Raw genomic sequence first — 26,050 nt, 5'->3', positions numbered from 1 at the left:
GAGATCATGACCTGAGCCAAAGGCAGATACTTAACCGACTGAGCCACCCAGGTGCCCCAACATCTTTTGGTTCAAAGAATAGCACAATATCATGTCACTACAAAACCAGTCAAGAAATGGGGAGGGAGGGAGGGAGGCAAATGCTGGGAGAGTCATTCTAGAAATCAACACACGGTGGTCTTCTCAAGTTACTTAAAATGTATTTGAGACAATCTTGTGAAATAATGGCAGCAGTAAAAGACCAACTGCAGCAGGGCCTGTGGGCCGAATCCAGTCCCCTGTCTGTTCTTATAAATAAAGTTTTATTGGAACACAGCCATGCCCATTTTCTCATACACAGTCTGCGGCTGTTTTTGCCCTATGATACCAGAACTGAGGGGTTGTGACAGAGACTGTGTGGCCTACAAAAAGCCTAAAATACATGCTGCTGGCTCTCGACGGAGAAGTTTGCCTGCCCCTGGTCTATCAAACCTGCCAACACTGTGAGATCAGAAGCAGAGAGGATTGGGGAGGGCTTGGCGCAGCCCTGAAAACACTTGAGGTTGTCTTGGGCTTGGGCTTGATTTCAAAAGCTAAAGTTCATGCAATAAACTTAATAGTATTGAAGGTTTTACTTCTTTCAGGTAAATTCTGGGAAGCAGGCCTCGAAAACTTCAAATTATCTATTTGAACCACAGAATATTAGAACTAATACCTATTTCCCTGAAATTTAAATGTTTGACACAGACTTAGAATCCATTTAGAATTAGAATCATTAGTCAGATGAGGCTCAGACCACCTTGAAAAACACTGGCACAAGGGGCACCTGGGTGGCTCAGTGGGTTAAAGCCTCTGCCTTAGGCTCAGGTCATGGTCTCAGGGTCCTGGGATCGAACCCCGTATCGGGTTCTCTCTGCTCAGCAGGGAGCCTGCTTCCTCCTCTCTCTCTGCCTGCCTCTCTACTTGTGATCTCTCTCTGTCAAATAAATAAATAAAATCTTAAAAAAAAAAAAAAAGAAATACAAAAAGAAAAACACTGGCATAAGGTATCTTATAAGTTTCTTGAAAAGTGACCAGATCGCGATTTTTCGAGCAGTACTTAATGTTTTAGGTGGATGTGTATATGCTGTTCACAGTACTTACTAGGAAAAAAAGATACTCATACTCAGTTCTTTGAATTGTATACCAGGAGCAAATAAAATAGGTTTTAAAAAATATCAGGCATCAAGAATAAAATCTTGATCTGAAACTAGAAATACAGTCTATGTTAATTGAATTAAAAACTTTTTTTTTTTAGATTTTATGTATTTATTTGCCAGAGATCACAGGTAGGCAGAGAGGCAGGCAGAGAGAGAGAGGAGAAATCAGGCTCCCCGCAGAGCAGAGAGCCCGACGCGGGGCTGATCCCAGGACCCTGAGATCATGACCTGAGCCGAAGGCAGAGGATTAACCCACTGAGCCACCCAGGCACCCCTAATTTTTTTTTTTTTAAGAAGAATAAAATCATGGTATGTTCAAAACATGGTATTATATATGAATGTTTCTAAGAGGGTAAATCTTAAAAGTCCTCAAGAATTAACGAGGAATTTTTATAACTGTGTAGGTGAATGAGGTCAACAAGACTTATTGTGGTGGTCATTTTGTAACATAGAGTGCATCATACCGAACACCTGAAACTAATACAACATTATATGTCAATGATACCTCAATTAAAAAATACTAAGCATCCTTTCCAATTTTATTTCAGCCAATAATGACATTCCAGTGGAAGAAATCCATTCTCCATTTACAACAATACTTTTGAGAACATTTCTGAATTATCTCCTACAGTTGGCTTACCACATCCACCACAAAGAATACCAGTAAGTACTACTTCCGGAGCGCTGAGAGGGTGGCACAGAGTTCATCCGTGCTATAGCCACAGCAGTTAACTTTTCTGCTTTCCTTCAATGTGCGTTATCACTTTACATACTTCTGAAATGAAGGACCAGAAACAAAAGGGTTTCACAAATATTAACCACAAAACCATGAGATACCAGATTAAAATTTGGAAGACCCCCTCAGATATGAGTCATGTTTCCATCCTGAATACTGTTCTGAGAGTTTTAATCAGAAATGGTCAACACAAACTCTTCCTTTTTTTTTTTAAGATTTTATTTATTTATCTCACAGAGAGAGACACCAAGAGAGGAAACACAAGCAGGGGGAGTGAGAGAGGGAGAATCAGGCTTCCCGCTGAGCAGGAAGGGCTTCCTACTGAGCCCTGCTGCTCCATCCCAGGACCCTGGCATCATGACCTGAGCGGAAGGCAGATGCTTAATGACTGAGCCACCCAGGTGCCCCAATACCAACCCTTCCTTAGGGCAGAATTTCCTGTCTTTCTCAGAAAAATTGATACTAATCTTAAAAACTTTTAAATTTTGAAATAAATTTAGTTTTACAGAAGTGTTGCCATGTTAGTATGGTGATTCTTAGACACCTGTCATTCCGCTTCCTTAATAATCTTACACAACCATGGTGCACTTATCAAAGTGAAGAAATGAACGTTGGTATAATACTGTTAGCGAAATCATAGACTTCATTAGGGTTTCCCAAATTTTCCCACTGACGTCCCTTTTGTGTTCCATGTTCTTTGCCTTTTGTTGTCCCATCTCCTAAGTCCCTACAACCTGTGATAGTTTCTTGGATTTTGTTTTTTATGACCTTGACACTTTGGAAGACCGTCGGTCACTTATTTTATAAAATGTCCCTTGATTTTCGTCGGCTGGTGTGTTTTCATCATTGCGCTGAGGCTTGGGTTTTGGGGAAGAATACCATGGAGGTGAACTGCCCTTGGCATCACTTCCCATCAGGGGTACATGACATTGGACTGTCTTCTTGCCGGTGATCCCAACCCTGATCGCTCAGTTAAAGTGGCGGCAGCCAAAATTCTCCACCGTAAACACACTGTTTCTCCCTTTCCGTGCTCTCATCGTTTGAAGCAAACTGCTAAGTCCACTCCATACTCAGGGAGAGGACAGTTAGGTTCAACCTCCCAGACAGAGGGGTGACTAGCTCTGTCTCGACAGAAACAGAAGCCCATCGCTCTTTCTGTGTTTTACCAAACTGATGACTGAGAACATTCACCCGAATGCCTGCCGTGTAAAAGGTAAATACAAAATCAACAGTGTTATATTTATTTTCAAAATTTTTCCCCCAACATGTAGCTTTTAATCAGTTTTTGGTTGTTTATCTTTCCCTCATGTCTTTAGGCAGCTTATTCCGCGGGCAGCAGCGGACGCTCTATTCCATGACCTACATCGACAAGTGCTGGGAGATCTACACCTTTCACTGCAGACCACACGCTGCTCCTCCCCATGAGCCCTCCATGAAGATGCGACACTTCCTCTGGATGTTGAAAGTAACCACTTATGACTGAGACTGGTTTTATAGTAATAAGAATTTTGGCTTTTTTTTTCTGAGAGAGAGCACGTGCTCATGAGTTGGGAGGGGAGAAGCAGAGGGAGAGGGAGAGAACGAATCTCAGCAGATTCCTTGCTCAGGATGGAGCCTGACTCAAGGCTTGATCTTGTGACCCTGAGATCATGATCTGAGCTGAAATCAAGAGTCGGATGCTTAACTGACCGAGCCGCCCAGACGCCCTGGCATTTTGGTTTTCATTAAAGAGATATTCTGGCTCTGGTACACAAATGATGAGGTGAAGATCTGGGATGGATTCTCATAGCCACTGAATGTTTGTTGAGCCTCTTTGGGCAGAAGCGAGTCATTCCAGGATCTCTGACAGACCTGAGGCAGAGGGAGCACTGGGTCCATGTACTGCCCAGTGAGGGGGGGCATGGGCAGCCCCAGTGCCTTTGCGGATGCAGACCTTGCCATGTAAGAGAAGACAGGGTGGGGAGGGAAGGGAATGTCATCTAAAAAATCGTTGATCAAAAAGTAACTTAAAGAAGTTATTAGTTTATAAAATAGGACATCTAGTTCGTACAATATTCTTTTTTAAAAAAGATTTTTTTTGACAGAGAGCACAAGAGAGGGAACTCAAGCAGCAGGAGTGGGAGAGGGAGAAGCAGGCTTCCCACTGAGCAGGGAGCCCAAGGCAGGGCTCGATCCCAGGACCCTGGGATCATGACTTGAGCCTAAGGCAGACGCTTAACAACTGAACCACCCAGGCGTCCCTTCAAACAATATTCTTGTACTAACTATTGGTAGTTTTTGTTTTGGTTTACGCCTGTGGGTAGATAAATAAGAAAATGAGAAGAGTTGAATACTAATAGGGAATAGAGTGCTTTTAAAAAGCCTTAACAGTGTTGTATGTGTACGGAAAACAGACTGTCACCTAGTATCTACTATAGGAAAAGAGTTTGTTAGCAGTATGTGAGTTTTGTACAGCTGTTTATTTGTTCACTTCCCCCTTTTCTTCACAGCCTCTTATTGAAGAGATGAGGTCATCCGACCCCCTAGATGGGTCAGACTTCTGGTTTGAGCTGGCGGCTTCCTCCCAGAGTTCATTACCATGTTCTTCTTTCCCCCGTATCTCCACTAACATGGTACAGTTAGAGACTTGTTGGGATTCTGGGTTTCTTCCCCTGACAAAGACACAGGTGGTTCTGTGTAATTCCATTGCGTCACCTCAGGAATGTTCCCGGTTAGGGATGTTGAGATGGGCCAGTGGGTTCACGTGGAGTCGGCACGATCCTTACGTTAGAACACATAAGCCTGGTTCGCATGGTGCTTAGGAGAGAGCGGAGGGTGGGTCAGCTTGCAGCCAGCCCCTGGCCAGCCCTTGTTTTCAGCAGCACTAAAGTAGGGGAGACTGCGTGTCCTGGGCCAGATGCTCTCTAGTTCATGATCTCTGAGCACAAAGCTTCTGTTTGCAGCTCTGATGCGGACAGGGTCTTCTCAGCGAATGTTCCTGTGTTCAGCCCTCCCCAGAGTGTTACTTTCAAGGGGCCTCCTTCCTGAGTGTTGACAGCATCCTGACTTCCTGAGTCCCCCAGTCCAGTGTTTCCCCACCTGTGCAGCTGGGAGATATCTCACATCTGGATCACCCACTCTCCCAACCCCTCTGTCCTGTGTTTATGCCTCTAAAGGCACTTTTCTTTTTAGAGGGACTGGGGAAGGTCTAGAGAGGTAAATAGTATTGTTAATCTAGAATGTTTTTCAAAAGGATCAGTTTCAAAGACACCCATTTCTAGAACATCTATGTAAAGTGTTACATGGGTATAAATTAACATTAAAAATATGTAGCTATTGGGGCACCTGGGTGGCTCAACGGATTAAGCCTCTGCCTTCAGCTCAGGTCATGATCTCAGGGTCCTGGGATCAAGTCCCACGTCGTGCTCTCTGCTTAGCGGGGAGCCTGCTTTCCCCTCTCTCTCTGCCTGCCTCTCTGCCTACTTGTGATCTCTCTCTGTGTGTCAAATAAATAAATAAATAAAATCTTTTTAAAAACTATGTAGCTGTTTAGGTGCACCTGGGTGGCTCAGTCAGTTAAGCGTCTGCCTTCAGCTCAGGTAATGATCTCAGGGTCCTGGGATCAAGTCCCAAGTTGGGCTCCCTGCTCAGTGGGGAGCCTGCTTCTCCCGCTCCTGCTCCCCCTGTTTGTGCTCTCTCTCTCTCTCTCTAAAACAAATTTTAAAAAACCTTTTAAAAAATATAACGATTTGTAGTTATAGGCCATTTTGGTTTAATTGGTTATTTCTTTGCAGGATTTTAAAATGATAAATAAAGAATTAACAGCAACCAAGTTTGTGGAGGTCATCGCAGAGGATAATCCTTTCATACATGACGGTGTTGACAGCAACTTCGAACCTGAGGTTTGTAAATTGGTGTCACAAATAATGCAGATGCAATTTAGGCTGTTTTGCTTTGGGTACTAAGAACCAAGATTTGACGGAAAAGCCTTCTAACCCGAGTATGTAACTATGTGTACGCCTGTGTGCGTGTGTGTGTATACACACGTGCGTGTACCCGTGTGTCTATACGGCTCTATCTCCTTGATCGCATTAGAAAACTAGAGTTAACATAAAAAAGAATATTTCAGATGTCAGGAAATAATGAAGTCAAAGAATATAAAATGACAGTTGACCCTTGAACGACGCAAGGGTTAGGGATGCCGACACCCCCCCACAGTCAGAAGTTCAGGTATAACATTGACCTCCCACCCCCCAGTACTTCACTACTCATAGCCTGGTGTGGACCGAAAGCCCTGCCAATAACACGAACAGGCAATTAACACACACACATTTTGTATTTTATGGTGTGTTCTTGCAGCAAAGTGACCTAAAGAAAACATTAAGAACATCATAAGGAAAACACGCTTACAGCACTGTCCTGTACGTGTGGAATAAAACCTGTACATCAGGGGCCCCACACAGTTCACACCCGCCTTGTTCAAGGATCAAGTGTACGATGCTAGTTCTTGGATAATGGAGCAAGTTAATACATGCGTATGTTTCCCGGGCTGACCTGTCCTGCACCTGTCAGAGACACTAACTGATCTCCTCCAGTGAATGAGTCTAAGTGTCTTTGCTTTTCCGCACTCTTTGCCGAGGAGCTCTGGGCAAGTCGGCCACCCCAGGCTCAGTCTTTTCTTCTGTATGTGGAAGTGGGGTGACTAGTCGATCCCTGTTTTCAGGATGCGCCATCCCTCCCGATGTCCTCTCCCCCGGGCCCTGCTGCCAGGAGTCTACTCTTTGTCCCCATGCCCTTGCCTCTTCCGGACAGGTCCTAAAGATGGCTAAACGGCTAACACCGTTTGCATTCAGGTCCCCAGTGACCCCCGTGATGACACCCACCCAAGGGGCCCTGCCTTGGTGCCTGAAATGCTGTCCCTGCCACCTCAGACACGTTCTTCTCTCTGTGTCCCTGGTCTTCCATTTCCCTCACTGCCGGTGCCTTTCCGACTTCTTGCCACACCCATCCTGTCCAAGTGCCCTAGACTCACACTGGGGTCCCCTTCTCTAGCTGTGCTCACCCCTCATCTCATAATCTTAACTGCCACCATTCTGAGGACGAGGCCAGTGTTTGTGTCTCTATCCTGAATCACGCTCTCCAGCCCCTAGGACTTCTAGCAGCCCAGAATGTCCCACAGTTGTGACTTCTGTCCCCTGCCTGTGCACCGCAGCCCCCCGTGTGTGGAGTGGGGACAAAACCCCGGCCTTTGGTTGTCAGGCCCCGTCCCTGTCTCAGCGACTCCTCTCTCTCATACCCTACATTCAGATCTTCAGGAGATCCTGTTGGCTCCACCTCCAGAGCATTTCTAGAATGTGGTACCTCCCACCACTTGCACTACCTCTGCCCAGGCCGACTGTCACTTGGAAAGCTGCCCACTCAGGTTCCTAATGCACCCCTTATCCTCCTACCTCCCAGGACAGTGGCCGTGTCCCATCACTCCCCTGCCCACACCCCCAGGCTTCCCATCTCACTTGAGCACAGGCCCTCACGACACGGATGGTGCCACCTTTCTGAGTCCTTGTCTGACCACCAAGTCACACCTACCTCTACACTGTCCCTGAAACATACATGTCACGCTCCTATCTCAGATCATTTGGACTTGCTGTGGCTCACTCTGCCATTTTTGGGGGGAGCTTAAATAATCAAAATGTAGTGCCTGCTGTTCTGAAAGTCAGTGGTCAGAAATAAGGTAGAGCTGGTTTCTCCCGGGGCTGTGGGAAAGGCTGTGCTCCAGGCCTCTCCCTCTGGCTTGTAGGTGGCCATCTTCTCCCCGTGTGTCTACACATTGTCTTCCTCTGTGGGTCTGTCTCTGTGTCCTGATTTCCCTCCTATAGGGACAGCAACCATGTTGGATTAGGGCCCCCCCAATGATCTCATTTTAACTGACCTGTAAGGACATAATCATCCAATAAGGTCACATTCTGAGGTACTGGGGGTTAGGACCCCAATTCTTTTATGGGAGATACAATTCAGCCCATAACAGTCTTCCCTTCATGGCCTTCGTATGTGTAAAATATATTCAGCCCTTCCCAGCATCTCCCAAGGGCTTAGTCATTCTAGCGTCCACCCTAGGGGAGCTTCTCACCTGCCTCTGTGCTGCTCCCACCTCACGATGCTTAGGAGACCCCTTCTGCTCTTATCCCAGCTGTAAGAATAACTTCATCTTGAACAGAAATTTTAGGCTAATATTCTCAAGTTGACAGGCAAACTCACAAGGCAGGACACACACAGGAGGCTAGCGTTGCAAACATAAGGCACTGATTTTTATCTGCCTGACGCGGACAGAACCATCACGGTGGCAGGTGGGGTGGTGTGTCTTCAAAGTTTGCTCTCTGCGGGGAGAGGAAGAGTAGGAATGGCATGAGCAGAACGGCTAATAAGAAAACAAAATGCTTCTTGTTGTTGGTCATGCTTTCAAAGTGGATGTTTGGGGTCCCCTCAGGTGACAGTCGCTACCTTTGTAGGGGCAGGGATCCACTGACCTGTGCTAAATTTTATTTAAGATAACAGCTAAAAATCCCACCCACTATGGGGCACCTGGGTGGCTCAGTGGGTTAATCCTCTGCTTTCAGCTCAGGTCATGATCCCAAGGTCCTGGGATCGAGCCCCACATCGGGCTCTCTGCTCAGCGGGAAGCCTGCTTCCCCTCCCCTCTCTCTGCCTGCCTCTCTGCCTACTTGTGATCTCTGTCTGTCAAATAATAAAATTTTAAAAATCTTAAAGAAAAAAAAAACCCTTTTGAAAATGTCCTCAATTAACTAATATACAGTGTTTCCATCAAACTAGCAAAATGAGTTATAAACCTAATAACAGAACACCCATAATCTTTTAAATGTTGTAGTTTTTGTTTCAAATTGGTGTGTGCTCAGGACGCTTGAGCGCTGAATGAGGTGGTGGCGTTCTCTGGAGACAGAAACCAAGAGCCAGTCGAAGTGCTGGTCCACCTCAGGGTGTGTCAGAATAAATAAGACCCTTTATGTTTTCTTATGTTTCAGCTGGTTTTCCTGGAATTCTTTGAAGCTCTTTTAAGCTTCGCTCTCATCTCTGTCACTGAACAAATGACTAAAACCTATTTAAATTTGCCAAATGATGACCTGTCTGGAAACAAACATGGAAGTCCTCACACGACAAATCAGGTAAAGTTAGCTTAGAATTTACAGAGCAAGAAACGGTTTCATTCTGGAATGGTTCAACCAGATCAGAACTATCTTGGGCTTTTATGAACCCTTCGGGAAATAATTTCAGACTTCTTTTCACAATTTGAAAAGGTGTATTATTTTTTCCTTTAAGTTAGGTCCTTGGTCGTGATCAAGGGCGTTGACTCCGAGTCACAGTAGCAGAGGTATCCTAATGATGGTCAGAGTCCCGCCAACATGTTGGGTGGACCAGGAGGCTTAGAACATGAGATAATTTTTATGGAAATGTTTCATGACCCGATCTAGCGTTTACAAGACCGGAGAGCCCGTTCCAGAGTGGAGATCCTAAGAAACAGCTCCTGAGTGTACATGAGACGCTCGCTGGTTCTCTTAGGATGGGGCTGGCTCAGAGGACAGGCCTGCTGGACACGAGGTTTCGCCACAGGACCGTGGTGGAGCGGGGGCAGTGCCGGCCACCCTACTGAAGGATCCTGCTGCTGGAGCAAATTGATACAAGCTAGTTTTGGGTGGGGGCTTCAGGTTAAGTCGGCTTGGAGTTATTTTGGAGCCGCCATTGCATTTGCAGCCACAGGGAAAGTCTTGGGGGCCGATGGAACCTCGCAGCTGGGAAATTCTTCAGACCTGCCCATACAAGGTCACTGCTGTGTACAGAGTGACTCTTCCCACAAACCCCCTGATGTGTCTCAGGCTCAGAGCTTCATGTTCCACTTGGCCTCACAGTCTGCTCCGCCAACCAGATCTGCCTTGTCCGGGTGGAGGGTATGACTGATGGCCTCTCCAGGTCATCTGGGAGCCTTATCGTGGGCCACAGTCCGGGGCTTTGCTCTGAGGGAAATCCGTATCCCCCCGAATCCATCCATGACTTCATGGATGGCAGGACATGGACTCTCATAACTGAGTGTGAACACCGGCCTAGGGGTCATCCCCAGAAACCAACCGGTCATGTTCACTTCTGGCTTTTCATATGCTGTTCCAAATGTCCAACAAGGCAAATCATTCTATCCGTACAGTGTAGGATGACTCAGCAGGGAAATAACTCAACAAGGGTTATTTCACAAGGGTACAACAGGGATGAATCAAAAGAATTTTGCTGGTGAAAGAAGTCTGACAAGAAAAAGGTATAATTATAGGAAATTCTAGAAAGCACAAAATAATTGGTAGTGACAGAAAGCAGACCAGTGGTTGCCTAAGGATGAGGGAGGATTCCCGAAGGGCACAGGAAGCTTGGGGATGACGGACATGTTTGCAGTCTTGATTCAGGTGATCATTTCACAGGTACAGACATGTCAAAAGTCATCACACAGTATAATTTATGTGTAGCTTAATTATAAATTTTATTTCATTAAAATTGTGTGGAGGGTAGCCTGGGTGGCTCAGTTGCTTAAGTGTCTGACTTGGGCTTGGGTCATGATCTCAGGGTTCTGGGATCAAGCCCCCGTGTCAGGCTCCCTGCTCAGCAGGCGGTCTGCTTCTCTCTCTCTCTCTCTCTCTCTCTCTCTCTCTGCCCCTCTCCCTGCTCGTGCTCTGCACTTTCAAATAAATATCTTTAAAATTTTATTTATTTATTAAGATTTTATTTATTTATCTGACAGACAGAGATCACAAGTAGGCAGAGAGACAGGCAGAGAGAGAGGAAGACCCTGTAGAGCAGAGAGCCCGATGTGGGGCTCGATCCCAGGACCCTGGGATCATGACCTGAGCCGAAGGCAGAGGCTTTATCCCACTGAGCCACCCAGGTGCCCTAAAATTTTATTTATTTTTAAAGGTTTATCTATTTGAGAGAGAGAGACAGTGTAGGACACTTAAACAACTGAGTTGGACACTTAACCCACTGAGCCACCCAGGTGCCCCAGTAAATAAAATCTCAAAAAAACAAAAATCATGTGTGTTTCCACAGTAACCCAAATCCTCTTCTGTGTTTGTCGTTGCTCAGAACGTCCAGAACAGGAGTTCAAGTGTAGGAACAAGCCAGGAATCGGACCTGCAGGACGGCAGCACCAAGTCTTCCTCAAGCAGGCTAGGACTCATGCTTGATCTCAGCAAAATGAGATCCGAGGTTCGTATCGGGCTCCCTGCTTAGTGGGGAGTCTGCTTCTCTCTCTGACCCTCCCCTCCCTCTCTTACTCTCAAATAGATACACAAAATCTTTAAAAAATAATAATAATAAAAATCAGAAAGGGAGCTCCTGGAATGATGTGCGGGTTTGTTGAAGGCTGTGGAGCTTGAGATGGAAAGACATGGCCAAGATGATTCTAGGTCTTTTGGCTTGAATGACTGGGAGATACAGTTGTCACTTACTGTGAAGGGAAGCCTGGGGTGGGGGATGGGAGTTTGGGGGCAAAATTAGGGAGCTCCTTGTGGACACATTAGGCTTAGAGTGCCTGATCAGACATCCAGGTGTAGTACAGATGGAGACACAAGCCTGGGGTTCAAGGGCGAGATCTAGTCGGAGGCAAAAAATGTGGGTGTGAACAGCATATATCTGGTTAAAAATGCCATTAATATCAGAACGTACACACAGTTAACCGTATGTAGACTTTTTCCCAACCGACTCCGGGAAGACCCCGGGAAACCAAATCTTTGGTTTCTTGGGAGGAGCGTTTTAGTGGGTACAATAACTGTTATTCATTTCCTTAATTGTACAAATAACAAAATTTAAGCAGGTTAAAAATAGTCAAAGATAGTTTCTTAAAGAGAATGGTCTCATGAATAATTTTCTAATTATTTATAAGGTAGTAAATTGGTTTTAGTCCACAATGATGCAGAAGTCACATTTTGTTTTATGATTTCCTTTTCTGTAAAAGCCCAAGATCAAGAAGTCTCTAAGTGATGAAAGAATTTCCAAAATGAACTTTAAATCTCCGGGAAAAGGGCTAATCTTTTTTTTGTCTCAAAATGGTGAGTAATTTAATGACTGAACTCTAATGTTTGCATATCATTGCTTATAAATGATAGAAGGTTTATAAAATTGTACAACTATATTTAATAATGTAATTAGGCTGGCTGTGCTACTTCCAATCCTGGCACCTGCTTGATGGAGTACACTTTCAAGACATGATCTTGCGAGGTTGTTTTTGTCTTTGTTTTTGGATTTTTCCAGTTTTATTGAGATGTGAGTGACTTAAAGGCCAAGTCTCAGGCATATGGCATAATGATCTGATATACATATATCGTGAAATGATCACCACAGTATGCCTTGCTAACATCCATCATCTCATATAGATAACCAAAAAAATTTTTTTCCTTGTGATGAGAACTCTTAAGATCTACTCTTAAAAATTTTCATCTATATCATACGGCAGCGTCAACTGTAGTTGTCACACTGAAGATTGCATCCCTGTACTTATTTACTGGAAGTTTGTACCTTTTGACTACCTTTATCCAATCCCCCCTACCCCAGCCTTGGGTAACCACAATCTGGTCCCTTCCTTCCTTCCTTTCTCTTTCTTTCTCTCTTTCTCTCTCTCTCTCTCTCTTTCTTCCTTTCTCTTTCTTCCTTTCTTTTCTTTCTTTCTCTCTTTCTTCCTTTCTTTTCTCTTTTCTCTTTCCTCTCTTTCTCTCTCTTTCTTTCTTCTTTCTCTTTCTTTCTTTCTCTTTCTCTCTCTCTCTCTTTCTCTCTCTTTCTCTCTTTCTCTTTCTTTCTTTCTCTCTTTCTCTTTCTTTCTTTCTTTCTTTCTTTCTCTCTCTCTCTCCCTCCCTCCCTCCCTCCCTCCCTTCCTTCCTTCCTTCCTTCCTTCCTTCCTTCCTTCCTTCCTTTCTTTCTTTCTTATGTATTATTTGCTCCAGGGTGGTCTCCTTTTCTATGAGCATTTTGGTTTTTTAAATTCTACATATAAGATCACACAGTGTTTGTCTTTCTCTGGCTTATTTCACTTGGCGAAATGCCCTCAAGACCCATCCATGTTGTCACAAATGTCATGGTTTCCTCCTTTTTAGTAGATGAGTAAAGTTCCATTGTATATGGGCCACACCTTCTTTATCCATCTATCCGTTGGACACCTATGTTGTTTCCATGTCTTGGCTGTGGATGATGTTGCAATGAAACATGGGGGGGCCACACATCTCTTCCACAGTGTTTCTCTTTCCTTCCGGTATGTTCCCAGGAGTAGAACTGCTGGGTTATAGGATTCTTCTATTTGAATTTTCTGAGGAACCTCCATACTGTTTTCCAGAGGGAATGCACTAATTTACATTCCCTCCACCAGGGCACAAGGGCTCCCCCTTCTCCACATCCTCGCCAGCATTTGCTACCTCTTGTCTTCAGTGCTCACCGTTCTGACAGGTGTGAGTTCATCTCTCATTGTGGTTTCATTTGCATTTCCCTGATGATAAGTGATGCTGAGGATTTCTTTTTCATGTACCCATTGGCCACTTGTTTATCTTCTTTGGAAAAAATGTCTATTCGGATGGTTTGCCTACTTTTATTTTTTTTTTTTCTATTGAGTTGTAGGAGTTCTTTATATTTTGGATTTGAAGCCCTTATCGGATATATGGTTTGCAAAATACTTCTTCCTGTTCAACAGGTTGTCTTTTCATTTTGTTCATTTCTTTTGCTTAGTTTGGTGTCATCCTGCTTATCTATATCTGATCATGTTGCTTGTGCTTTAGGCATCATATCCAAAAAATCCTTACCAAGACCCATGTCAAGGAGCTTTATTTTTTTTTCCCCATTCTCTTCTAGCAGTTTTATGGTTTCTAATCTTACATTTAAAATTTAAACAATTTTGAGATAATTAATGTGAATGGTATAAGGCAGGGGTTTAGTTTCATTATTTTTTTATATGTGAATGTACAATTTCCCCAACACCGCTACTGACTTCCTTGTCAAGTACTTACTATACACATGGGTTTATTTCTGGGCTCTTGATTCTGTTCCATTGTCTCAGTGTCTGATTTTATGCCAGTACCATACTGTTACACTTTTTATACTGCGTAGCATAGCTTCAAGTCAGGAAATAAGATGCCTCCTGCTCAGTTCTGTCTCAGGATTGCTTTGGTTATTTGCGGTTTTCTGTGGTTCCATACAAAATTTAGAGCTGTTTTTTCTACCTGTTAAAAATGCCATTGGAATCTTATAGGGATTGCATCAAATCCATAAATGGTTCTTGGTAGTATTGACATCTTAACAATATTAAATTTTCCAATCTATGAATGTGGGTTACCTTTCCATTTATTTTTGTCATCTTCAATTTCCTTCCATTGCGTCTTGGAGTAGAGATCTTTTACCTCTTGGCTAAATTTATTCCTAAGTATTTTATTGTTTTGATGGTATTGTAAATGGGATCATTTTCTTTCCTTTCCTGATAATTCATTGTTAGTGTATAGAGACCATACTGATTTTTGTATGCTAATTTTATATCCTGCAACTTTCCTGGATTCATTGATTAGACCTATGAGTTTTTTGGTGTAGTATTCAGGATTTCCTACATATAAAATCATGTCATCTGTAAATAGAGACAATTCTACCTCTTCCTTCCAGTTATGATATTTTTAATTTCTTTTTCTTGCCTAATTGCTCTGGCTAGGATCTTCCAGTACTATGCTGAATAAAAGTGAGAGTGGATCCTTCTCTTGTTCCTGATCTTAGAGCAACATTTTTCAGTCTTTAACTGTTGAGTGTGATGTTAGCTGAGGACTTACAATATATAGCTTTAAAATAGAAAATATTTATTTATTTGAGAGAGCACAAGCAGGGGGAGGGGCAGAAGGAGAGGAAGAGTGATAAGCAGACTCCCTGCCAAGTGGGGAGCCCACTTGGGGTGCAAGGCTTGATCCCAGGACCCTGAGATCATGACCTGAGCTTAAGTCAGCCACCAGCCAACCTGGCCACCCAGGCACCCTATATATAGCCTTTACCATATTGAGGTATGTTCCTTCTATACCTAATTTGTTAAGATTTTTTTTTTAACATGAATGAATATTGAATTTTGTCAAATGTCTTTTCTGAGTTTACAGAGATTATCATATAATTTTTTCTTTGATTCTATTAATGTGATGTATCACATTGATTGATTTGCATATCTTGAACCATCTTTGCCTCCCAGAGATAAATGAATCCCAGTTGACCATAGTGAATGATCCCTTTAATATGCTGAACTTAGTGTACTAGTACTTTATCAAATATTGTTGCTCCTAAAGAATGTCCAATGGAAAAAAGACAGCCTCTTCAATAAATGGTGTTGGGAAAATTGGACAGCCACATGCAGAAAAATGAAATTGGATCATTTCCTTACACCACACACGAAAATAGACTCAAAATGGATGAAGGATCTCAATGTGAGAAAGGAATCCATCAAAATCCTTGAGGAGAACACAGGCAACAACCTCTTCGACCTCAGCCGCAGCAACATCTTCCTAGGAACATCGCCAAAAGCAAGGGAAGCAAGGGCAAAAATGAACTATTGGGATTTTATCAAGATCAAAAGTTTTTGCACAGCAAAGGAAACCGTTAACAAAACCAAAAGACAACTGACAGAATGGGAGAAGATATTTGCAAATGACATATCAGATAAAGGGCTAGTGTCCAAAATCTATAAAGAACTTAGCAAACTCAACACCCAAAGAACAAATAATCCAATCAAGAAATGGGTAGAGGACATGAACAGACATTTCTGCAAAGAAGACATCCAGATGGCCAACAGACACATGAAAAAGTGCTCCATATCACTCAGCATCAGAGAAATACAAATCAAAACCACAATGAGATATCACCTCACACCAGTCAGAATGGCTAAAATTAACAAGTCAGGAAATGACAGATGCTGGCGAGGATGCGGAGAAAGGGGAACCCTCCTACACTGTTGGTGGGAATGCAAGCTGGTGCAACCACTCTGGAAAACAGCATGGAGGTTCCTCAAAATGTTGAAAATAGAACTACCCTATGACCCAGCAATTGCACTGCTGGGTATTTACCCTAAAGATACAAACGTAGTGATCCGAAGGGGCATGTGCACCCGAATGTTTATAGCAGCAATGTCTACAATAGCCAAACTATGGAAAGAACCTAGATGTCCATCAACAGACGAATGGATAAAGAAGATGTGGTATATATACACAATGGAATACTATGCAGCCATCAAAAGAAATGAAATCTTGCCATTTGCAACAACATGGATGGAACTAGAGGGTATCATGCTTAGTGAAATAAGTCAATCGGAGAAAGATAACTATCATATGATCTCCCTGATATGAGGGATAGGAGATGCAACATGGGGGGTTAAGGGAGTAGGAGAAGAGTAAATGAAACAAGATGGAATTGGGAGGGAGACAAACCATAAGTGACTTTTAATCTCACAAAACAAACTGAGGGTTGATGGGGGGAGGGGGGTTGGGAGGGGGGTGGGATTATGGACACTGGGGAGGGTATGTGCTATGTTGAGTGCTGTGAAGTGTGTAAACCTGGTGATTCACAGACCTGTACCCCTGGGGATAAAAATATATGTTTATAAAAAATAAAATTAATAAATAAAAATAAAATAAATAAAAATAAAAAAAAAACATTGTTGCTCCTATATTCAAAAGGGATACTGACCTGTAGTTTTCTTTTCTGGTAGTGTCCTTTTCTGATTTTGGGAGAAGTATAATTCTGACCTCATAAAATGAGTTTGGGAGTGTTACCTCCTCTTCAGTTTTTGGGAAGAGAGAAGGATTTGCATTAACTTTTTTCCCAAATGTTTGCTTAAGTTCAACAGTGAAACTCTGGTCTTGGGCTTTTCTTTGCTGGGAGATTTTTGGCTACTAATTCAACCTTACTAATAATTGGTCTGTTCAGATTTTCTACTTCTTCTTGATTCAGTCTTGGTACATTGTATATTCCTAAGAATTTCTCCATTTCTTCTAGTTTATTCAGTTTGTTGGTGTATAATTGTTCCTAGTAGCCTCTTATAATCTTTATATTTCTGTGGTATTACTCATGTTTGTTTTGATTTATAATGTTGTTGATTTGGGTCCTCTCTGTTTTTTCCTTGGTTAGTCTAGCTAAAGGTGTCGATTTTTTTTTTCAAAGAATCAATTCTGAGTTTTGTTAATATTTTCTATTTTCCTGTTCTCTGTTTTGTGAATTTTTGCTCTCATCTTTATTATTTCCATCCTTCTGCAACTTTTGGATCTAGTTTCTTTTTCTAGTTCCCCATGGCAGAGTTAGGTTAGTTTATTTGAATTCTTTCTTCTTTTTTTTTTTTTAAGATTTTATTTATTTATTCGACAGATAGAGATCACAAGTAGGCAGAGAGAGAGAGAGGAGGAGGAAGCAGGCTCCCTGCTGAGCAGAGAGCCCGATGTGGGGCTCGATCCCAGGACCCTGGGATCATGAACGGAGCCAATAGCAGAGGCTTTAACCCACTGTGCCACCCAGGCACCCTTCTTTCTTGTTTCTTAATGTAGGTATTTATTGCTATGAACTTCTTTCTTAGAACCATGTTAGCTGCATCCTGTAAATTCTGGTATATTGCGTTCTATTTTCATTTGTCTCAAGATTTTTTTTTTTTTAAAGATTTTATTTATTTATTTGACAGAGATCACAAGTAGGCAGAAAGACAGGCAGAGAGAAGAGAAAGCAGGCTCCCCACCGAGCAGAGAGCCCGATGTGGGACTCGATTCCAGGACCCTGTGATCATGACCTGAGCTGAAGGCAGGGGCTTTAACCCACTGAGCCACCCAGGTGCCCCTCAAGATTTTTTTATTATGTTCAATTCCCCAACATATAGTACATCTTTAGTTTTTTATGTATTTCAGTGATTCATTAGTTGCATATAACACCCAGTGCTTATCACAATACATGCCCTCCTAAATACCCATCACCCAGTTACCGTGTCCCCTCATTCCCTCTCCCTTCTGTAACCCTCGGTTTATTTCCTGATACTTTTAAACTTCCCCTTTAATTTCTTCCTCGATCCATTCGTTGTTCAGGAAAGTGTTAATTTCCCCATGTTTGTGAATTTTTCAGTTTTCCTCTGGTTATCAATTTCTAGTTTTAAACCATGGTGGTCAGAGAAGATACTTAATTAGGACTTCAGTCTCGAATTTGCTAAGACTTGCTTTGTGGTCTAACGTATGGTCTATGCTAGAAAATGTTCCACTTGTGCTTGAAAAGAATGTGTATTCTGTTGTCAGAATGTTCTGTGTATGTCCGTTAAGTCCATTTGGTATATAGCATTGATCAAATCTGTTTCCTTATTATCTGTCTGGATGACCTATCCATTGTTGGGAGTGGGATATTAAAGCTTCCAACTATTATTATATTGTTTATTTCTCTTTTTTGCTGTTAGTTTTTGCTTTATTTAGGCACCCTGAAGTTAGCAGCGTAAATATAAATGTATCTTCTTGGTGGATTGACTGCTTCATCATTATATAATGGCCTTGTCTCTTTTTTCTATTTTTAAAGTCTGTGTTGTCTGGGGATGCCTGGATGGCTCAGTGAGTTAAGTGTCAGTCAGTTAAGTGTCAGCTCAGGTCACGATCTCAGGGTCCTGGGACTCGGTCCCGCATCAGGCTCCTTGCTCAGTGGAAAGTCTGATTGCTTGTCCCTCTTACTCTGCCCTTCCCCTGCTCGTTCTCTCAAAATCTTTAAGAAAAATAGTCTGTGTTGTCTTATTACCATTTGCTTGAAACATCTTTTCCACCCTTTCACGCTCAGTCTACGTGTGTCTTTAAGGTTAAGTGAGTCCTTGTAGGCCGCTTACTGTTGGATCTTGCCTTTTTATCCATTCAACTATTCTGTGCCTTTGACTGGAGAATTCAATCTTAATTAATGAGAGCTAAGGACTTACTACTGATCTTTTGTTAGTTGTTTTCTAATTGTTTCGTAGAGCTACTGAGGCTACAGGATAGGCTTCATGGTTGCCTAGGTATTCTGGTCAGGGTGGGTAGTACACTCAGCTGTAGATGAGGCTATGAATTAGCTTCCCTACTCTGGCAGGGCAGCAGGACAGGGCCCATGGCTTCCGGGCTTATTGTTTGGGTACCTGAATCAGGCAAGTGTGTGAAATGAATTCCCTGGCCGGACAGGTTGCTGGTTTTGCTCTGCAGACAAGGAAAGTCCTAGGCTGTGCTCTCTGTTCAAGTGCAGGGCTGTTGGGTGGGCTAAAGGCTGTATCCAGCAGTGAGGTGGGATGGTGGGGAGGAAGTAGTGTTATGAGGCAGTTTCCTTGGCTGAGTGGAGAGGGAAAACTGCTCCAAGGCTGATGATGCTCTTTGTTTGTGGTCTTGACCCCAGCCAACCCATGCTCCCACATTCCCTGGCTGAACAGGGCCACTGGCTTTTCTCTGCAGGCCGTCAGCTCTGCCTACCAGACTCTGCTGAAATGCTGCAGGGCTATGCAGCTTTGCAAATGTTCTGGCCAGGCTTTCTGCCTGAGCAGGGCTGGGAGCTTTACTTAGCGCTGGGTGGGGCTATGAGTCAGCTTGTCTGCTGGGACAAAGCAGTGGAAACCCCCCTACATGGAACCGGCTGCCAAACTTTCTGCCTGAGTGTTGATGGATTTTGCAGCTTGCAGGCGATCTTGCCTTTCTGCTAGGATGCTGTAAGCCAGGCTATGACTCGGCTCCCCTTCCCGGGCAGGGGAGCTGACCAGGCTCCAGTAATGGCACAGCTCTTCATCTGAGGACATTAGTCAGGCTGACCTGTATCCTGTGGAGTTTCCGGGTCAGATTTCACCACGAACTTGGTTCCGTAGGTGAGCAAAGACACCGTGTGGGGGCTGCCCCTTGGGTGCCGCAGGTAGGAACTCAGTCTGCCATGATCACAGTGTGGATTGTTTCAAGTCTCCTTCTGCCACTGTCAAATTCCCAGTGCTAGAGCCCCCAGATTCCCTAGCAATTCCCCTGGGGAAAGACTGGAGTGGGGACCCCCCAAGAAGAGACCCATAATACTGGGGAAGCTGGATGTGTACCCTGGATTCTTTTTCCACTGGAGGGACCACTGGCTCAGGGCAGGCCTCAGATTGGTGCTGTGCCCGCCTAGGGGAGGAGGGTAAATGTGAGCAGCATGTAGCTGTTCCTCTTACCCTTCCAGTGCTGTTTCATTCTCTGTGGTGAAGGGGGTGCTTCAGCCTCACCCCTGTATTCTAGGATTTTCTCAGTGGTGTCCTGTCCATGAAGAGTTGTTGGTTCTTTTGAAGGGGGAGTGAAATCAGGCAATAACCTATGTCACCATCTTGGTGATGTCACTTGTCCTGGAGTCGACTTTCAAAAGCATGATCTTACCAAGCTGAATCGGTCTGTTTGGACAGCTGTTCCTCCAGCGTGGGCCCCGCATGTCCATCTCTCGAACCTGATATTGTTGACTATATCTTTATACAACAGACTTGTATTTCTTAGGAGTTTGATTCGCTTAAAAAAAAAAAATCAAAGTATAATTAACATAGTGTTATATTAGTTTTAGGTGTATAAAAGGATTCAACAATTTTATACATTAGTCTATTAGTCAAGATAAGTGTGCTAAGTGTGTTGAACCCCTTTTAAAATTTCACCCATTCCCCCCCCCCCCATTCACATCTCTGGCTACCACCAGTCATCTGTATTTAAGAATTTGTCTCTCTTTTTCTTGGTTTATTCATTTGTTTTCTTAAATTCCACATATGAGTGAAATCATATGGTATTTGTCTGACTTCACTTAACATTATACACTTTAGGTCCATCCGTGTTGTTGCAAATGGCAAGATCTCATTATTTTTTTGTGGCTGAGTACCGTTCCTTTGTCTGCATGTAGGTGTATATACATGCGTGTGTGACAGACCATCATCTGTTCATCTATGGAGAGATACTCGGGTTGCTTCCAGATCTGGATCTTGTAAATAATGCTGCAATGGTGCATTTATATTTTCAAATTAGTGTTCTCATTTTCTTTGGATAAATACTCAGTAGTGGAACTACTGAATCATATGGTAATTTTAACTTTTGGAGGAACCTCCCTACCATTTCCTACAGTGGCTGCTCCAGTGTACATTCCCACAACAGTACACAAGAGTTCCTTTTCCTCCATGTCGTCACCAACCCTTGTTATTTCTTGTATTTTTGATTTGAGCCATTCTGAAGGTGTAGGTGGTATCTCACTGTGGTTTTGATTTGCATTTCTGATGATAAGTGAGCCTCTTTTCATGTATCTGTTGGCCATCTGTATGTCTTTGGGTAAATGTGTGTTCAGGTCTTCTTGTCCATTTATTAATAGGATTGTTTTTGGTGTTAAGGGATTAATATCCAATATATATAAAGAACTTATCAGACATATCATTCCCAAACATCTTTTCCCATTCTATATATTGCCTTTTTGTTCTGATGGTTTCCTTCACTGTGTAAAAGGCTTTTTATTCTAATGTAGTCCCAATAGTTAATTTTTGCCTTTGTTCACCTCAAGAGACACATCTAGAAAAATACTGTTAGGGCTGATGTCAGAGAAACAACTACCTGTGTTTTCTTCTAAGAATTTTCTGGTTAGGTCTTTAATCCATTTTACTTTTGCATTGGGGGTAAGATGGTTTTTAAAGGTGCTCAGTTAAAAACAACAAAACCCTTTTTCAGTGCCTCATATTTCTTCTAATGTTATCCCCTTTCCTGGTAAAATCCCTCTAGCATTCTGTCTGCTGCCTCCATTTCCCCAAGCCCCAGGTCATTACTCAGCCCTGTCCACATGGTGGCAGGGGTGGGGGTGGGGCGGTGGTGGCATAAAAACACCTGAGCAGGAAGAGCACTGCTGAATTCCCGGAGCCTGAACCATGCTAAGTTAATGAAACCTAAACAATACTAATTCAAAAGTTCCTGTCTTTTAATCCACAAACTTTCTTCTGCTTGATCTATTCTGTGGTTGATGCTCTCCTGCATTTTCATCTCACGCACTATATTCCTCGGCTCCACAATTTGTTTTTTTGTGATTTCCATCTCCTTTTGTTCATAACTTGTTTTCCTGATTTCACAGGATTGTCTTCTGTGTGTGCTTGTAGCTCCGGGTGCCCTTTAAATGGCTATTATGAATGCTCAGGTCAGTCGCAGACTTCGATGATACCTTTGGGCTGGTTACTGGGGGAATATTGTGCTCTTGTGGATGTGTCATGTTTCTTAGATGGTTTGTGTTCCTCGAAGTCTTATTTTGCTGTCTTTCCACCTGAAGTCTCTACTCTCTTGATCCTGTGATATACCAGGCTGAGTGCTGGCAGCCTCCCTTTTGCTTTCCCAGGGTGGGTGCTAAAACTCGAGTTTGTGGTCTCTCCTTGGCTCCTAGGCTGTGAGCGCTCACTCCCACCACTGTTATGTGGTGGGGTGCATCGGGGCTGTGGGCCAGCTGGCACCCATGACCTCTTTTCCTGCATTTCCTCTTCTTGGACATTTCATATAAATGGAATCCTCTTTATCTGTCTTCTTTCACTTGTAATTACTTTGGGATACATTCATGCTATCACATCTCTTAGTATTTTGTTCCTTTGCATAGGTGAGTCATGTTCCATTGTATGAAAAAACCACATTTTATCTCTTCATCAGTTGGGATGGACAGCTGGGCTCTTCCCACTTTGGACTATCACAAATAGTGAAAAGTGGTGTGCAAAGCATGGTGGACATAGTTTCACCTTTCTTGGATAGATATCTAGCAGTGGAATTGTCATGTGATATAAACAGCCAGGCTGTTTTCCTAATTGGCCAGACCATTCTATCTGCCATCAGTAATATATGAGAAGGTCTGGTCTTTCCATGTCCTCTCCAACACTTAATTGTGTGTTTAAAAAAAAAATTTTTTTTTAAGATTTCATTTATTTATATAACAGAGAGATCACAAATAGGCTATCACAAATAGCCCCGATGCGGGGCTCGATCCCAGGACCCTGAGATCATGACCTGAGCCGAAGGCAGAGGCTTTAACCCACTGAGCCACCCAGGCACCCCTAAAAAATTTTTTTAATGGGTTGTCTCATTGAATTATTCATGTAACCTGGATACAAGTCATTCTTCATCTGATACGTTTGGTGCATGACCTTTTGTTTTATAATTATTTGCTTTGGCAAGCATGGCTTGTGGGAAAACCGCTAGTGTATCACTGTTTACTGTTAAATCATCTAGCTTTCATACCACCTCTGTGAGGGGGACCCTCCATGGTTCCCTTTTGATGAGGAAACCAAGGCACAGATATTCAGTCGCAGGTTACACAGCTAGTCAGCGGCAGAGTTGAGCCTGGACTGGAACTTGTTTGGCTCCTGTCTGCTCTTAACTACCGCACTCTGCTACTTCTGAAGCAGAGGCTGGGCCTGCCTGTGACATGGTGCCCAGAGCCTGTTCATCCCCCTGAGTCGTTCTTCATCACTTACCTCCATGCACAACATTCTCCCAAGCCTAGCCCGCCATGGCTGACATGGATATTCTAGAACCTAGGAACTCCCGTGGGAAGTGCCGATGAAGGTCTCCCTCAGTCTTTGTGAATTCTGGCATTGGCCTCAAGTTTCTTCCTATTAGCGTTCCACTCTGTGCTCGCTCCAGTGGCTCCTGAGATGGGAAGGTGGACTGTTCGCAGCACCGAACCTTTCCATCATCCCCGTCCCCAGTCTCCTCACCCCTCCGACCCGCGTGCAGCAGAATGGCCCACACTAAAAACAGCCGCTGTCTTGAGAAATCCCTGAGCTTACGGACCTTACAGAACTATTCAAAGCATTATCTTCCCAGAATCAGCTACTTAAACACATTCCCATGTGGACATCAGTTGGCCCTCGTATAGATGGGAAGCAACTCACCAAAGCAGTAGTTTTACCTGCCTTCTTCTGCAATTAAGAGTTAAAAATCCTCTTTCACGGGGCACCGGGGTGGCTCAGTTTGATGAACGTCTGACTCCTGGTCTCGGCTCAGGTCACGACCTCAGAGCGGGAGATCGAGTCCCACATGGAGCTCTGCGATTGACTCTACGCTCGCTCAGTGCGGATTTGGCTTGGGACTCTCTCCCTCTCCCCTCGCCTGCACTCTCTAAATAGTAAAATATTAAAAAAAAAAAATGCTCTTTCATTATTTTCTTAATGCAAACGGCCTTTAAAGACAATGTGTGCCAAAACCAAAGGGCTTTTTCTTTTTTTTTCTCCCAGTGAGACATGCAAGGTGCACATTTTCTCTAGTTTTAATTTTAGAAAACCAAAATACCTACACCATTTAGAACACATCAGGAGACTCAAAGTGTTGGCAATCACAGGTCTGGTCCACTGACACTTGCCTTGTTTCAGGTGGTCAGGGAAGCCCTTTGTGATGACCTTCAGCCTCCCCGCGTCGTCCAGGGGCTGAAAATGCTCAGACAAGGCAGGAAGGGGCAGAACCGGGATTGTCTTCATGCTCCTTTTTTCAACTTTCTTCCAGAGAGAAAAGAAAACTCCAAGGACGAACAAAAGGAAACACTTGCTGTGTGGATCGCAAGTTTGTACATCTTTTTTGTGAATATCTTGTTCCCTGCACATAAACACGAAGAAATCCTCAAGCAGAAAATAAGGGAGAACAGGCTGCATCAGGCGGCCATGGCCCACCAGAGGAAACTGGAAAACGATGAGCTGGAAGCCAGGTAACTTACAGAACCTTTCAGCTCCTCTCCTCCAGCTTTCCTTCCCATTTCTGTGGCCAGGGACCAAAGGCTTTCATGGAAAGTGTACAACTTCCTCAGGGAGGCGGCTCCTTCGGTGGCACCGAGAACCTGGAACTGCCAGAAGAATCCTGCCTGGGACCACTGGTTCTCCCAGATGGTGGGAACACCTGGGCCCCACGGCGCCCACAGAGAAGCACCGAGAGGCCACAGAGCTAGGCTACTGGGTTCGGATCCCAGCCCCGCCCCTTGATACGTAGGTGACCCTGGGCAAGGTCCACTCAGTGCCCTGGTTTCCCCATCTGTACGTGCAGATAATCCATCCCCCACATCAGGCTATTGAGAGGATTCAGTGAGCGGATGTTGTGAAGTGTCTAAAACAGTGCCTGGCCCGTGCTGAGCACCCACTATCTGCCGCTCGCCTATCTTTCTAGAACCGTGGTAGAGAATTGTGCTGTCACATCTGGCCAGACTGCTAAAGCCTACTCTTTGCAAACACACATTGAGCCTGTTGGTCTGTTGAAGAAAGCATTAAACTATACATAGGGACAAAGACCATGAGTATTTTATTTTATTTTTTTTTAAAGATTTTATTTATTTATTTGACAGAGATCACAAGTAGGCAGAGAAGCAGGCAGAGAGAGAGAGAGGAAGGGAAGCAGGCTCCCGGCCGAGCAGAGAGCCCGATGTGGGGCTCGATCCCAGAACCCTGGGATCATGACCTGAGCCGAAAGCAGAAGCCTTAACCCACTGAGCCACCCAGGCGCCCCAAGACCATGAGTATTTTAAAAGGCTACTTACTAGCTGCTAAGTTGCTACAGAGGAAAATGATTCAAAAATCACTTTAGATACATGAAAATTTTATTCTGACTGTACAGACATGGCATCACTTTGTATATCAGGCAAAGTGAGGACAGTTTACAGTTCTGCTTACAGAAACTGTTGAAATCTAGGGATGGCCTACTTGGCATAAACAAAATAGAGCATAAAACTGGTTTTGAAATTGCAAAGAAAAATCAAAGGTACCTTCCTATGTTTGCTTCTTGTGTTAGGCTGAACAGCTTGAGAGAAGAAGAGGCCAAAAGACCAGAATGTGATGTGGACATCACTGTGCTCAAGGAACCAGTGGATGCCCCGTCCTCGAGTTTCACACCAAGCCCCCCTAAAGAGGACACGGCAGTGTCCCAATCCAGCAAGCCCGCTGCAAGTAAAAGAAAGAAAAAGTAGAGGTTACGAGCCCCAAGAACATGCAGATGTAAAAGGTGCTTACAATGGAAGCACAGTAACACATTTCCTGACCAATAAAATTGTGTCTTCCTTCTTGTCATAGTGTCTTTGAAATACCACTGCCCGGGTCACTGCATTTCATGTTTCTTATGTGCTAGAATCACAGAAATGCCTGCATTTTGAAAATGGAGCTGAATGA

At 43.8% G+C, this 26,050-nt stretch overlaps 2 protein-coding genes and 1 long non-coding RNA gene across 5 annotated transcripts in view; 1 reads left to right on the top strand and 2 right to left on the bottom strand.

Annotated features, from left to right (window-relative positions):
- Positions 1–25,944, top strand: part of LOC125090607 (radial spoke head 10 homolog B-like) — a 54,944-nt gene extending 29,000 nt beyond the window's left edge. For all 3 annotated transcript variants that reach the window (XM_047713425.1, XM_047713426.1, XM_047713427.1), the window contains exons 12-20: positions 1,727–1,841; positions 3,048–3,127; positions 3,231–3,379; positions 5,688–5,795; positions 8,931–9,071; positions 11,026–11,148; positions 11,897–11,990; positions 24,408–24,606; positions 25,677–25,944. In XM_047713425.1, coding sequence (XP_047569381.1) covers positions 1,727–1,841; positions 3,048–3,127; positions 3,231–3,379; positions 5,688–5,795; positions 8,931–9,071; positions 11,026–11,148; positions 11,897–11,990; positions 24,408–24,606; positions 25,677–25,851 — 1,184 coding nt within the window. In that variant the 3' untranslated portion in view covers positions 25,852–25,944. The remainder of the gene's footprint in view (positions 1–1,726; positions 1,842–3,047; positions 3,128–3,230; positions 3,380–5,687; positions 5,796–8,930; positions 9,072–11,025; positions 11,149–11,896; positions 11,991–24,407; positions 24,607–25,676) is intronic.
- LOC125090609 (uncharacterized) lies at positions 18,554–24,117 on the bottom strand. Its single transcript, XR_007124401.1, has 3 exons — positions 23,801–24,117; positions 23,381–23,555; positions 18,554–20,420 (listed from the first exon to the last, which is right to left on the bottom strand). It is a non-coding gene; the product is annotated as an uncharacterized LOC125090609 (long non-coding RNA).
- A 14-nt stretch (positions 25,945–25,958) lies between the features above and the next one.
- The window catches only part of CCZ1 (CCZ1 homolog, vacuolar protein trafficking and biogenesis associated), a 32,554-nt gene continuing 32,462 nt past the window's right edge, over positions 25,959–26,050 (bottom strand). Inside the window, exon 17 of the mRNA XM_047713428.1 lies at positions 25,959–26,023. Within this exon, the coding sequence (XP_047569384.1) occupies positions 25,980–26,023 (44 nt within the window). The 3' untranslated portion in view covers positions 25,959–25,979. The remainder of the gene's footprint in view (positions 26,024–26,050) is intronic.

Source organism: Lutra lutra, chromosome 18, assembly GCF_902655055.1.
Source record: "Lutra lutra chromosome 18, mLutLut1.2, whole genome shotgun sequence".
Classification (NCBI taxonomy): Eukaryota; Metazoa; Chordata; class Mammalia; order Carnivora; family Mustelidae; genus Lutra; species Lutra lutra.
Note: the sequence above shows the minus strand (reverse complement) of the source record. Positions and strands in the feature narration are given on the sequence as shown.